Raw genomic sequence first — 14269 nt, forward strand, 5'->3', positions numbered from 1 at the left:
CCTTTAGGAAGAATTGTCTCAAAGATTACTTCTTATGTTGCCCCTAAACTTTAATTTCTCAACTGAACTTAAACTCAAAATACTGTTGAAGTTTAACAAGTTAGGGTCCCATAAAAGTATAACTTGTTTTAAATGTAAGTTATTTAATTTTAAATAATATTCAATGCTTTTAGGGAATTACTTGGCAAGTAGAGATTTAAATATTGGCAGGAGTTTAACTTATGTAGCGATTAAAGACATGAAAACAGGCACCTTTGATTGTTCATGTTGATGTTGAGTTATATCACTTGTTCATCCATACTGATCATCTGTGTGTTTTCTTCCTGTATTTTCCTGCCTGTGTACATGACATAAGCTGCTCATAACCAATTGCCCCTTGCAGGATTAATAAAGTTGTTGATTGATTGATTGATTGTATGAAATGTTTAATAGAAAAAATGTGTAACTATTAATTGGAAAAAATGCAATTAAATGTAGTTATAAATATTGAACCAACGTTCAGAATTGTTGTGCTACCGATGTTGGTGAGTGCTTATGTCTAGAGTATACCCAACCTTTGGATAGACTGTAACTGTTCATTTAAATGGGTGCGCTATCATGAGAAATGCTTCCTGATTCTAACAGCGCAGGGAAAACAAACAACAAGAGTGGCCATTTTGAATTCAACTCATTATTGCAGTAAAACTGGTACAGAGTAACAGATTACAAAGCTCATGGCACAGTCACTGAAAAAGAGAAATGAGGCATGTATGTACAACAAGGGAGAAAAGAAACAAAGGTATCAATTTGGCTAATAGAAACATCAGGGGTAACATAAAAATGAAATACTATAATTCGGGAGATGACTTGATTATACAACAAAGAGAAAATACAAAATGAAGCATCGCAAAAATAACATTACGTAAAAAATACATTTAGCACTTACACTGACAGATTCAATCCTAGTGTTTTACCTAAAGGTCCGATTCAAAGCAGCTTTTCCTTTTAACAAAAAAGCTTGATTGATTGAAACTGCCTTGCACATGATCTGATAAATTTTTGGGGAAATAGCTGATAAGATTGTTTGCCGATGACCTGCTTTTTTTATATTAGTGGCGCTCCAATCTTTTACAACATTTTCATATATTAATCTTGAATTAGGTGCTAAGGGGGTTTCATTTTATTAACATTTACAACCCATCGTGAAGAGAATAAATGCACAGGAGTCAGAGCCAGCCCAAATCTACCAGGTTAACAAAGTATTAGAATATGTGAACAGTCTTTGGATATTTCAGTTAAAGGTGGGGTAGGTAAGTTTGAGAAACCGGCTCGAGATCGCTAGAATTTGAAAATACACAACCGGAGAAAATCTGCCACTTCCTTACAGAGCCCCTCCTCCAACACACACGAACGCGCACATGACCAATGAGGGCACGAGATAAGTTTGTGCACAGATGGAAGGCTGACAGGCAGGTAGGCCATCCAGTTGTTTTAGCCGGGCCGGCTAAAATGATTGGTCGTACTTTTTACAGTATTACGGCTTCCACAGATGACATTTTTTTATGGATTTTTTGTCAAAGCACTTAAGATATTCATTGCTATCGGGATGTTAAGAGCATTCCATGGAATATAACAAAAAGTGTATCTCGAGCCGGTTTCTCAAACTTACCTACCCCACCTTTAAGTTTTTTATAGCTACTTCTGAAACAGGTTAGTTATTTGTTATAACCAATTTGTATTTTTGTTATGCTTTTTGATGATCACAATATCATTTTTGAGGTACATAACAGAATCAGGTAGCGTATTTTGCAGTTATCGTACAATACCTGTGTTCTTGTTAATTTGCTTTTACACTTTCTCTAAGGTTTGCTTTTTTTTGTCAGTGACCAGTGCGTTTTTTTCTTATGAAAATCGAAATTATTTTGTAATGTGCCGCTAAAAAGGCCCCAATCCGGCTCTGACACAAGTGATGCTTGGTGCAACCCAAGAGAATAATTTGACTTCCACTTCAGATGGTCAACCTAAACCACATACAGAACTGACTCATACTAACAGTTGGCTCCTGGCTACTGTAACGGGACGAATACAAAATCACTAAAAATGGAAAACAAGATCATCATCATCATCATCATCATCATCATCATCATCATCGTCGCCCCTCACTGGCAAGTCTTCACCCCACAGAAAAAAAGTTTTATGACTATTTACACAATTCTCTTCAAAAAATACATTTAAAAATGGTAATGTCATGAGGCATGGAGAATAAAACAAATATCATATATCTTTTATGTTTTCGGATTCCTCCCATGAACCCCACAGATATAAACATAATGTTTGAAACAATAAAAAAAAAAATGATTCTGAACTTTTGACCGCACTACATTTTCAATGTGACACATTTTTTCAACACACACTGAATTTTACTTTTTCATATTTTAACAAAAAAACCGATACAACATATTTCTAAAACACAAAATAACAACAGTCTACATGTAAAAATATAACTTTTACATACACAATTTCAAAATAATGGTAAAGTTTGCCATTTTGTTGCATACAATTTACAAACGTCTGTGTGTTGTTGCCTTGGATAGAGAGCAGTGAATGGAGCTGATGACGCTCCGGTCCCATTTTTGTCCTGCGCAGGATGCCGTACTAGTCAGAGGGTGTTGTTATGGCAACAACAGAGAACACAACAAAGTCAGTTGAACATTTCGTAACACTGAAGGGCCTTTCCAACGTCTGCCAGTTCAATCTTTGAGAAAATAAGTCCTCAAGCAAACACTCCTCTGGAAAATAAAATAAAAAAAAATAACAGAAAAAATGGCACCCCTCCTTATATATCGTATATATTTTTTTGTACATCTATATATAGATTGATTTATTCAAATAGATTCTTTTCCAGTTTCCGTGCCTTCCTGTCGTTTGGGTAGCATTTAAAAACGCATCAAAAATGAGCACGGACAGAAACGGTGCTGTCAGATAGCTAATTGTGTTTTTTGTTTGTTTTTGTTTTTGTTTTTTTTACATTTTCTATAATAGACATGTAAACCAGAACAGACAAAGAAAAAGTAATAAGAAAAAAGATTCTTCTTAAAAAAGAGAGAGAGAGAGGAAAAAGAAAATCTGTTTTACAACATACGACCACACACTTTGTACTGAAGACTACATTGGCTTACGAACAAGCCGATCAAATATTGATAAAAAGCTGATAAGCTATAATACAAGAAGAGACGCGTTGTTCACCATGGAAACAGTGCTGGGGCTAGGACCAGGGGGGGTATGGAAAACTGGGGGGGGGGGGGGGGGGGATAGGGACTTGTCCTGCTAAATCAAGCGTCTGTCTCATTGGCTCAGAGCCAGAACAGGCTGTCTACTTACATATAAGCGTACAGTACATTAAATACAGTTTAGTTTTTTTTATCCAAAAAATACTTTTTTTTCCTTTTTAGCTTTTTTTAAATTCCCAGGTCTGGTAAAAAACCTGACTGCATAGAACCTAATGACTAAGAACAGGTTTCCCTAAGCTTGCATCCTATTAAAAGACCAGTTTAATGTCCTCCTCTGGCAACTCGAATGATATGAACTCTAAAAGGCACATTGGTAGTGTGAATGTTCAAATTGCATCTGCGGGTCTGCTTGGGGGGGGGGGGAGAGGGGCTCGGGCTCTGGTTTAGGGATCATAAGGCTAGGGTCAGCAGAGAAGACAGAACTAGGACTGGATATAAAACACAGGCCTGGATTGAGAGAGGATCAAACTGGGGCGAAAGTGAAAGGGGACTTTCAGATTAAAACAAGAAAACAATGGAAGTTCTTGCAGCTATTCCGAATAACTTCACCTGTTGGAGGGGCGTACACCTTGATACTTAGCAATGCAACAAACTTTAAGGTTTTGTTAATGACCTATCCTAACCTTTTACAGTTTTCTAAAGTTCTATCACAAAGCAACCCTTTGTCTGAAGTAACATATTTATTAGTGGTTTGGCTCGCATATTGGATTTGCCTCAGACAATGGTGTCACTTGATACATGTATATTGAGCAAAACCCATGCTGGACTGATACCAGACTCACAAGGAATGACACAGGAGTATACTGGTTTTATTTTGAGGGCCATGACTGGCTGAAAGTGTCTGAGGGCTAACCCTAACCCTAACCCTAACTGTAGCGGTCTGTTTACATTTGGTCCCATGGCTAAGGAGCGCAACTAGTTTTGTTTCTGAACAAGCTTAGCTCGTCTAAACCCAAACAGGACAGAAAGTAGTCTTCCAAAATCAAAAATCCAATTGGAACTGTGGGATATTTAAGTATACTTGATTCTCTAGTTTCTACAATGCTATGCAGAAAACAAGACTCAAGGTTTTAGAAATGTTCAAGAATGCATCGATGCAACTGGATTGCAAGGTCAAGGAAATGTAAGGTCCCAGTAACAAACATCTCAACTACAATGAACCTGTCAGTTATCTGCAAGACGGAACATTTCGATCAGATAGTCCCCGAAGGTCGTACTCAGGGAGGGGGAGAAGTCTAAGAGGGTAGAAGTTTAGGGTTATGATTGGTGAGATACAAATCCAGGGAATACAGGAATCTAATAAATCCAATACAGGAATGCTTTGACTTCTGCTGCTTGGCCCCCAGAAGAAAGTATTCACCCTGACGATTGTTCCCTTGCTTCCCCAATAGCTTCATTATAATTTAGACCTCTCATTTCTATTGTCCATACTCTCCCTTCTATTAGTAGCTCATGGGGATGTTGACCCACTTAATTCCTTTCGCCTCTTATGACTCCCACAACTCTAATGGTTCAGGACTTGGGACTTCCAGAACCACTCGATTCAAGTAGAGCATTGGTGATTCAGGGAATGTGCTAAACATGGAATAGAAATCACTTCAGTGCTCAGTCCAGCCCTCTTCCCTCTAATCCAGTCATCCATGTATCATTTGTATGATCTCACCATGCTCTCAACCATCTGCCCGGTAATCTTTTGATTTAAAAAAAGGCCTGTACATAATTTTAAACTCTGCTAACTCTGCACCATGTTGACGAATATCTAACAAAGGACTCGGTGTGTTTCCTACTCTTTCTTTCTGGCCTCAAAGACCCCAACAATCCTTAACAAAGATGTCAATAGAAGTATTTTCTTCCTGCCACGTCTAAGAGTACAGTTCTTAATTACTGCATGATTCTTTCTTCTTTTTTGATTTCTGTAATTCCTCTACCTCTAATAATTTAAACACCCCGGTCCGCCTGGAGTCACTCGCTGATTGATTGGTTGAATAACTGATTGATTTTTTAAGTATTCTCTTCCTTCCAGAAAATACACTCTACAACTGTTCAGCCTTTTTGAAATTGTGGTCATCCTAAAAGGTTTGAAGTAGGTACAATTTAGTTGTTTCGTAAACAAAGTCAACTTGTCAACACTGCTAAAAATACATAAACACGTTCACGTTTTTTTTATCTAAGGTGAATGTTAGTAGGTTAGGAGGGAATGCATTAGAAGGGGAAGAACGAGTTGCCCATGTTTTTGCTGTTTAGCCCCGTTTGATTCTAGTTATCTATGATAGTCAAAAAGCGCTTGCAAACTTAATTTCTGCTTGAATGACACGGCATATCAGGACCTAATATTGTTTACATTGTACTTTAATCTGTGATGTGTGACTAGTAAGGGGATGTATGAGTGGGCCGCTTGCTTCTGTGATTCTTTCTGGATTTTCCGGTTCTTTTTTAATTTCTCTTGCTTTGCTTCTCCGTGTGTTTCTATCTGACTGGTTGGCATCCAAGAGGAGATCAGGCACAGCTTAATCCACAGTGTGGCGTTAGATTGCCATTCAGTCAGAGACGCGCTGCATTCAAGAACAGCTGCGCAATGTTGCTTTAAAGAAAACAAAAATTCTTTAACACTTTGTGATATGTTTTGCTCCGTTCTGAACAACTTGCTCCAACACAAACCCTCCAAACTCCCTGCGTCCAGTTGCCCTTTTTTTGACAAGTTCTTTGTCCTTTTTTGTCCTTTTTGTCGTATATATATATACTATATATAGAACCATTTTGTTCATTAAAACTGGGAATGCTGATAAAACAAGAAGTACAAGAAGAAGAATTTCTCGGATGATGTGATTCCAAAGAAGTTTGTCCATTGCTGTCACTTTGTGTCAGAAGCTCCCACTGACGGCCACTTTGCAGCAGCCATGTTTACGGCGGCCATTGAACGTCTCCACAAAGTAGCATCTAGTTCACTTCGGCTGGAGATGCAAAGTGACAAAAGCGACTAACGTGACGCTGTAGTTCGTTTTCCCGAAAGAAGAAGAAGACGAAGGTGAAGAGCAGGATAAGAGACAGACAAGAGGAGAGAAGGAGGCTGATCTGATTGGTCAGCCCGAAGATCAAGAGAATCTGATTGGTCAGGCTTAAGCAACAACGTGGTTGATCGATTGCAGGGAAACGCTGTCAGAGGAAGTGGTCACTCATCATCTTGATGAACTCTGGCACCTTTGACCTGAAAAGTATATAAACAATTAAAGGAACAGGGGATTAGGAGGGACATTAACTTACCGTACAATCAAACACCTATTTTAACTGTAAGAGTAGCTCTAACAGTGGCACCTAAAAAAAAAACATTATTTAGCAGACATAAGTAAATGTACTAAAAGTACACAAATCATTTGTGATTAATATATAAATGACTTAACAAAAATATATTTCAATCAACATAAAAATTGATATATACTGTAATCCAAAAAAATTACAAACTGCTTTTCATGTCTAAACATCTAAAAACATAATATTGATGCAAATAAATAGGTATTTAATTACATGTGCATTTAACATTTTCAATGTTTTAAGAGCATAGAACATTGAAAACACACACACTGTCACACGTAAAAATCACACTTACTTCCAATCTGTTGTTAAAATGTACCCGGACCAGAAAGAAACTCAAGTTCTGGCCTGTATTTTTAGACCTTCTGAATTATCAGCTCTTCCAGATTTTAACTGTCAAGAACTAAACAAAAACCCTGTCCAAAAACATTCAAGTTTTAAAATATATTTGACCTATATACTGTAGTATTCGGTCAACATGTTTTCTGTGTAAGTTATAACCTTTTTTCTGCAATAGAGTAGACAAATAATGCAACTGCAAGAATAAAATGTGAATTCTGATTGTTGAGTCATCAGACAAACATTTGAATAAAAGGTTGTCATCAGTTAATCTAAAGTGTAAAATAGTTCTTTGACTTTACGTTACTTCGACTTTCACATATGTTTGAATGACTGATTGGCTTTTTTTTTTCAGCATTTTGGTTTGCTTACAATAATTCTCTATGCAGGAAACAAATGGTTAAACAGTACACAGACGACATGTTAAGTCATAATGATTTAAATATAACTTTTGACCCTTAAAGCATGAATGTAATATTCCAATTTGTTTTCATTGGGAGCCAACGTAACATTAGTTTCAATGGAGGCATGTTTACGTAGCCATCAATTTCATGGCAACTGAATGCTATAAAAAAAAAAGTCTTGAAGTTTCTGGTCTGGTTTTTAAATGTAAACTCTTTGGTTTGAGTTTAAGGTACAACAGCAGATTAGTTTATAAGTGAAACCTTCTGACAATTCAGGGGTTCAGGGAGGTGTTGCTGCGTTTTACATTTGTCCCAGGGGGTTGGACCCATCGCCCATGGTGGCGGCGGCGTGGTGAGCGGCGGCCAATGAGAGCGAAGCGCCGTCCGAGGACATGGAGCCCTTCTCCTCCTCGCGGCGCTTCAGACACGCTGCTTTGGGATTCAGGTTTCGCTCTGCACACATGGAGGAAGAGATTATTTCTGGTGATTACTGGCTCTGACTTAATCTTATTTTACCTGCCCCTTCTTAAAAAAAATAACAACAAATATGAAATAACCATAAAAAGTTAAATAAAAGCAATATTCTTTCAGTCACAATTGCTTACAAATACTGAAACATAAAAACACAATCAAAAGTCAACTTCATACTGTCCTTACTGTATTTTCTTTATGCTGTGTTAGCTAATAAGTATTGAAACTTTAACACAATCAACAGGCGCCAGTGGTTCCCTCTCCTGGAGCTCTTAGAGCACTACATGTGCTAAATGATATCTAACTTCTTGAACTATGATTCCTACCTTAAATTCCCTTTTAGCTCCAAAGACACAAGATGGCCAAACTCAAGCATTCAAACCAGTATTCCACAAACCAATGGGTGAGGTCCCATAGACTCAGTCCCCTTTTTAATACATTCTATATTTTGTTTACGGTGTTGTTTTCCTTTCCTGGATGCAGATGAGCAGCCTTCACCCTCCAACAATATTTTAACCTGGAGGAAAAATCTGAAACATTTGGATCCCAAACCCAGAGATGGTTCATGATGGAAGGATGGATAAAAGTGACGGTGCAGCTGCACCTGAAGAACGACAAACCTCAGACCAAGTTACTGAAACCGCACCAGGCCGTGGCCGTCATCAAAGTCTGATTTATGAATACTGGAAGTTAGGATGTTAGAAATCTTTTGTTTTAAGGTCACAAATGTCCCTGCAGACACAGTTTCTTATTGCATCAGGTTCAAGATTTGTGACCATTAACATGTGTCCGTCATTCTCTGGATTGCGCCTAAAAACTACAAATGTATTATTATTGTTACATTTAGTTGCTATGTATTTTATTTATTATTTGTATAACCATGTTAGATGAACAACAAGATGCATTATATTGTTGTGTTCTTTTAACTTTAGTATAATCATGATGAACTACCAGTCTAGGCGCAATAAATTAACATAGAAGAATAAAAGCAGGTACTGAGGTCGAAGGTCAGGCGTCTCTATATAAAACTGACCTCGGACTTGTTGCTCCAAACTGAGGATGACGGCCACGGCCTGGTGCAGTATCAGTAACTTAGTCTGAGGTTTGTCGCTCTTCAGGTGCAGCTGCACCATTTTTCCCAGCTCCTTGAACGCCTCGTTGATGTCGCGGACGCGTAGACGTTCCCGCGCATTGTTGGCCATCCTCCGTTCCCTTTCTCTCTCCATCTTCTGCTCCGGAGACAAGTCCTCGTCGTCTGGGTTGCTGCAGTGAAAAGCACAAAAGGCAGCAAGGGGAGAGGAAGCAGGGGGTGAGGGAAGGAGAGGAGGAGGATGGGAAGGTTTTGAGGGTTAGCTCTGAATACGAGGCATCACTTCTTTGAGAATATTGAGCATGGGCTCTACTCTGTTGTGTGAGAAACAGCTAAAACCAGGTTCAAGACCATGGAGCGACTGTCAACCAGGAACATCTCTGATTTGATAGAAAACAAGTATATTTTGTTGTATTTAGCTGCTTCTCATCACACTTAGTTACTTCATCAAAGTCCAAAGGCTGGTTCCCCAACAAATCACAGCTTTAAGACCTTCCTTGTGTCTCTTAGGATTCAAAAGATTGCTACATTTCAGTTTTCAATTCCTGTCCTATCAGGAAATGCTGACAGAAAATTGAGAATGAAAAAGCCCCGGAAAACTTGAGTTTGTATAAACCCAACATCTTGAGCAGTTACTACCCCCTAGAAGAACTTTTTTTCTCAATGAACAAGGAAGGTCTCTGGGCATGTAGGTGTTTTTGGTCAAAGCCTGTACCAGCCCAGCTGAGGGGTTTGATGAGAGTCAACGTCTGAGAGGAACCTGAACCATAGATCTTTACCTCTCAATGGACTTCAGGTCCTTGCTGTCCCCGTCCTCCTTCTTGGCGTCCAGGGACTTGCTGTCGTGGTGAAGGTTCTCGTCTCCCTCGTCCTCCGACTTGATCTCAGAGCTGACGGAGGAGGCGCTCTGACCCTGGTGGCCTCCGGACATGGCTGCAGGAAGAGGGGGGGGGGGGGGGGGGAAGATGAGGAAGGGTAAGAACGTGCACATTGAGGTATAAAATACATGACGACTTGTGACTGGTTTGTCTGGCCTTTTGTTTATCTTTCGGCAGGATTACATAAAAACATCTGGCCGATTTGAAAGAAACTTGACCCATACAATTTGGAAGCAGTTTTGAAATACATCGTGCACTATGACAGCATTAGTCATTGTTTCTAACATTTGATGTGACCTACTGTATGTCTAAGTTTAGTGACAAGCAGTCTTTGCAGTGGAAAGTTATTGTGCTCCATAAGCATCACAGGTGAAAGTAGCATTACACTTCTAGACAGTCGAAAAGCAGAAGTGGGTCCATTATTGTTTTATGTCATTGCAATCTCAAGTCCCGCAAAAACGAAACACAATGCAATGTTGAACAGGCCTGTGTTAGAAAAAGTTCTGAAATCAATGGAAATAATACAAGTTTAAAAAAACTGCATATTTATGTGGATAAAACAGCTAATTTAGGCAAGCAATGTTTCAAAAGAACATGTAAGGCGCTCAGTTTCCCGCTCATTCTGCAGACGTCTGAATGCAGATTTCTGTGCCGTCGCCCTTCAAGATGGCCGCATGGAGGAGTGGTGATGCACATGTGAGTCCTCTGTTCCTCTCTCTGACTCCTCAGCTGAACACAGCAGTCTTTATTTGACTTCTGTATGGATCCGACACTGGGACGCTGCCAACTTCGTTAACACAAAACACTCCGCTCTGTTCTCCACACACGGCCAACTGTCAGCCATTTTGAATCCCCGTCTGCCTGACTGAAGGCATTTTGTGACGGCCTGTGTTTGGTGTGTGTGTGTGTGTCATTCAACATACAATCGCTGTGTGTTTGTGCATAAATGGCAGCATTTATCACGGCTTTACACTGTGAAAAGTGACTTTGTATGTCTGACTGAAGCCAGACAGACACAAACTAACAATGGAAGGGACAAAAATACTTATCGAGGGCTATATATAAAAGATTATATCTTACCCAGAGTCCTTATTTTAATGATCCTATCTGTTTTTTGTCCTTGACGACACCGAATCAGCTGGATAACAGCAAATCAAATATAAGTGCCTGAATCTAATGACATTTTAAGTCGACATTGATGCGTGGACAAAATTCAGATTTTGCGTGTAACAAGTGACAGTTCGGTCTGATATTAGCCAAAGAGTGCAGAAGGGCTGAGAAAAAACGAATTACAATGTTGGACAAAACTGCCGCAAGTCCTGTCCCCCGATGATGATTAGCTAATTATTTGTCCTTCAGCGGATCATTGGCTCCATTGTTTTTCAACCTAGAAACAGCTGAGCCGATGTCAGACAAACATTAACCCTAACCCTAACCTAACCTAACTTAATAGAGTGGGTGGATTTAAAAAAGGATTGTCTTGTCACGGTCAATCAAATCTGATAAAACTACACAAACAGGGGTGACAGTTTTAAAAATGTAAAGTTAATAGATATTGCCTAAAGATGCGACCGTGGCTTATGCAGTATTCAACGTCATTGAGACATTTTGAATATTACGAACCACATTTTCTGGGGAATTGTTGTCGAACAGCTTTAGGTAGACTGCAGAGTACAACAGATTCAACATACAAATATTTTGGAAAATAAATCCTTTCACTTTGTTACTGTAGGTTTCATTTTGATTAAAACAGCCCACTATGATACGACCATATCAAAGGGAAATCGTATTGGATGTTCAATTGCCAACGTTTAGTGTGTGTGTAATTTGGATGAACTCACCCCACTGTGGAGTATGGGGATGTATATGTGAATATAACTTAAATCGGTACTGTTCATAATTATTTTTGAAATTGAGAGTGAGGGAGGAGGAAAACCACAGCTCTGCTACTGAGTTTGAAGTGTTTGCTGCCAAAACCATTTTAATACCCTCTATTTACAGCCTCCACTCGGTGGTGTGTGTGTGTGTGTGTGTGTGTGTGTGTGTGTGTGTGTGTGTGTGTGTGTGTGTGTGTGTGTGTGTGTGTGTGTGTGTGTGTGTGTGTGTGTGTGTGTGTGTGTGTGTGTGCGAGTATAAGGAACACATTCAGCCTGGGTGTGTGTGTTTCTCTCTCTCTCACCTCATTACACACTTGGCTCCGGCTGCCGCTGGCTGAACTTTTCTGCCAGCAGACTCATTTTCAGCCTTTAAAAACGAGCTCAGGGCTAATTTGCTCCACAGCACGCTCATATACACTTCTCCTCCTCCATATTCATATCACACACGCGCGCTATATTTATTTACCCTTCTCGGTGCAGTCCAGGCCTGCCAGCTGAGATCTGACACTGTGTGCGAGTCTGCAGGTTAACTCTCTGACCCTCAGTATCTCATCTTCATCACATTTTCATCTCTTGCTTTTCCCTTTTTACAGTTTTGTGTAACCTTTTATGTTTTGAATCATTTCCAATTGTTCCATCCTTTCCATTAATATTGCTTTTAATTAGATTTAGATGGAATTTGATTTGATATACTTTGTTGATTCCAAATTGGAAAATGGTTTTGTTACAGCGCCATGTTTACAATGCATTGCATGTGAGTTAAAAATATAATAAAATACATTAAAATGCATAAAAATGTATATAAACATATCAACAAATATTTAATTTATATATTTCTTTCTTCACTTCTCTTACTTCGAACATTTTGTTTTTCTTCTAAACATTTTAAAGGTGAGAACTGGATGGAAAATAATGGATATAATTTTATGCTGTTAAATTTCCCTCAAATATTTGCAATTATTTTATTGTCAATCAATGTTTTTTTTTTTTAACTTACTACCCATTCTTAGTATTCTGTCATCCTAATTATTTATTAAGTATTTTATTTTCCAGTCTATGTATTATATCCTATTTTCATTCTATGTCTAATGTCCTTTATTGATACACAAGAGAAAGACAGGTGCTGTACAAATGATATTGTGTTTTTTATCCCTTACTTTTTAACATTTTGTTATTACAATACAAGGTTGGAAAACTTAATTGAGTGTGATTGTGTGTGTTCACAAGTGCATGATGGGATACCAGTGGGATGGAAACACGCTTAGCACGAACAAAAACAACAGATGCTGATGCAGTTTATTCATCAGTATCCATTTCTTTTCCCTGCTCATCATTCACTAAATAAAAAATATAAAAAAACACTTTGATGGGGAGGGTTTCAATGTATACTGTTCCGTTATTGCAAAAGTGTACTACTCCCTGTAACTGCAAGTATATTTCATTGTAACTTGTGAAATGTTCTCAACTGTCTTCTAAATAAAGAATTGTAAAAATACTTTGACGAACTTGTCTTGTAATCTGTAAGTGTTTGAAGTACAAAAGAGTGATGTGACCCACGAAGCAGAAATACAGAATAACCCACAGAATCAGAAGTATATTAATCCTGGTGTTGTGGAGTGCCTCAGTGTGTCTCAGTGTGAGCGGTGTGTGAACATGGCGGAGGGTCTTACCGCGGTACGGGTCAGGCTGGTTGAGGTCCGGCGAGGTGGCCGACTGCCCCGCCAGCTGAGACCCTGGCCCCCCCATCGAGTGGCCCCCACGCAGAGGGCCCACACTGCTGCCGTCTTCTCTGTGAGAGCCTCCCTGCAAACAGAGAGGAAAGAGGGGTAAGGTTTTTTTTTTTTTAAAGAAAACATTGGCTAAAATTCTAACTTCTCTCTAACTCTTTCGGACTCACATTGGGTTCTGGTTTATTTTTTAGAAACGGTAATTCAAAATGTAATATAAAAAAAAAGAATAGTGCAATATTGGGACTGTTTTTCAGCAACGGATTAATCCTCATTTGATGGAAAAATACTTAAAATACTTAAATTATTCAATATTTAAGTATGTTTATTTTTTTTAAATGCTGTCCAATTCTTCTGTTTGCATTGAGAACATTAATAACAGACAGGTACAATTTGAATAAGAAGAATTCTCAACTAGAATAAGGTTACTGAAAAGTAGGCTACTCACTTGTCTTTTAGATTTGGAGCAAACAATACACACATGAAATGAAAATACAAATAACACAAACCAACTAATACATTTAGTATACCCATATGTGAAGAAAGAAAGAAAATGTCACTCTTCAGCATTAACAAGTAATTAAGAAATGATAAAGTGATCAAATCAACACTGGACAATAAATCTAATACTGTAATTGTCTTTTCCTTCTTTTCCTCCAGATGTTGTAGTTCTCTAACTGGCCTGTTGAGGGCATCCTCTGCCTTCCTTAAACCTAAAGATCTCTCTCTCTCTCTCTCTCTCTCTCTCTCTCTCTCTCTCTCTCTCTCTCTCTCTCTCTCTCTCTCTCTCTCCTCTCTCTCTCTCTCTCTCTCTCTCTCTCTCACACACTATCCCACTAGACAGTACTACTCAGATGGGCAAACTGTGCTCTGCTCCTCCAATGTGCTTGTGTGTGTGTGTGTGT

At 38.8% G+C, this 14269-nt stretch overlaps 1 protein-coding gene across 7 annotated transcripts in view; it reads right to left on the reverse strand.

Annotated features, from left to right (window-relative positions):
* Nucleotides 1–1511: 1511 nt before the first annotated feature.
* Nucleotides 1512–14269, reverse strand: part of LOC117478868 (transcription factor 4-like) — a 188287-nt gene continuing 175529 nt past the window's right edge. For 6 of the 7 annotated variants that reach the window (XM_034125794.1, XM_034125795.1, XM_034125792.1 and 3 more), the window contains 5 exons: nt 13308–13440; nt 9662–9815; nt 8826–9055; nt 7627–7774; nt 1512–6474 (listed from right to left, as the gene is read on the reverse strand). In XM_034125794.1, coding sequence (XP_033981685.1) covers nt 6426–6474; nt 7627–7774; nt 8826–9055; nt 9662–9815; nt 13308–13440 — 714 coding nt within the window. In that variant the 3' untranslated portion in view covers nt 1512–6425. Of the gene's footprint in view, nt 6475–7622; nt 7775–8825; nt 9056–9661; nt 9816–13307; nt 13441–14269 lie in introns of those variants that run through there. The other variant, XM_034125799.1, reaches the window with a different exon arrangement.

The sequence above is a fragment of the Trematomus bernacchii genome, unplaced genomic scaffold, assembly GCF_902827165.1.
Source record: "Trematomus bernacchii unplaced genomic scaffold, fTreBer1.1, whole genome shotgun sequence".
Taxonomy (NCBI): Eukaryota; Metazoa; Chordata; class Actinopteri; order Perciformes; family Nototheniidae; genus Trematomus; species Trematomus bernacchii.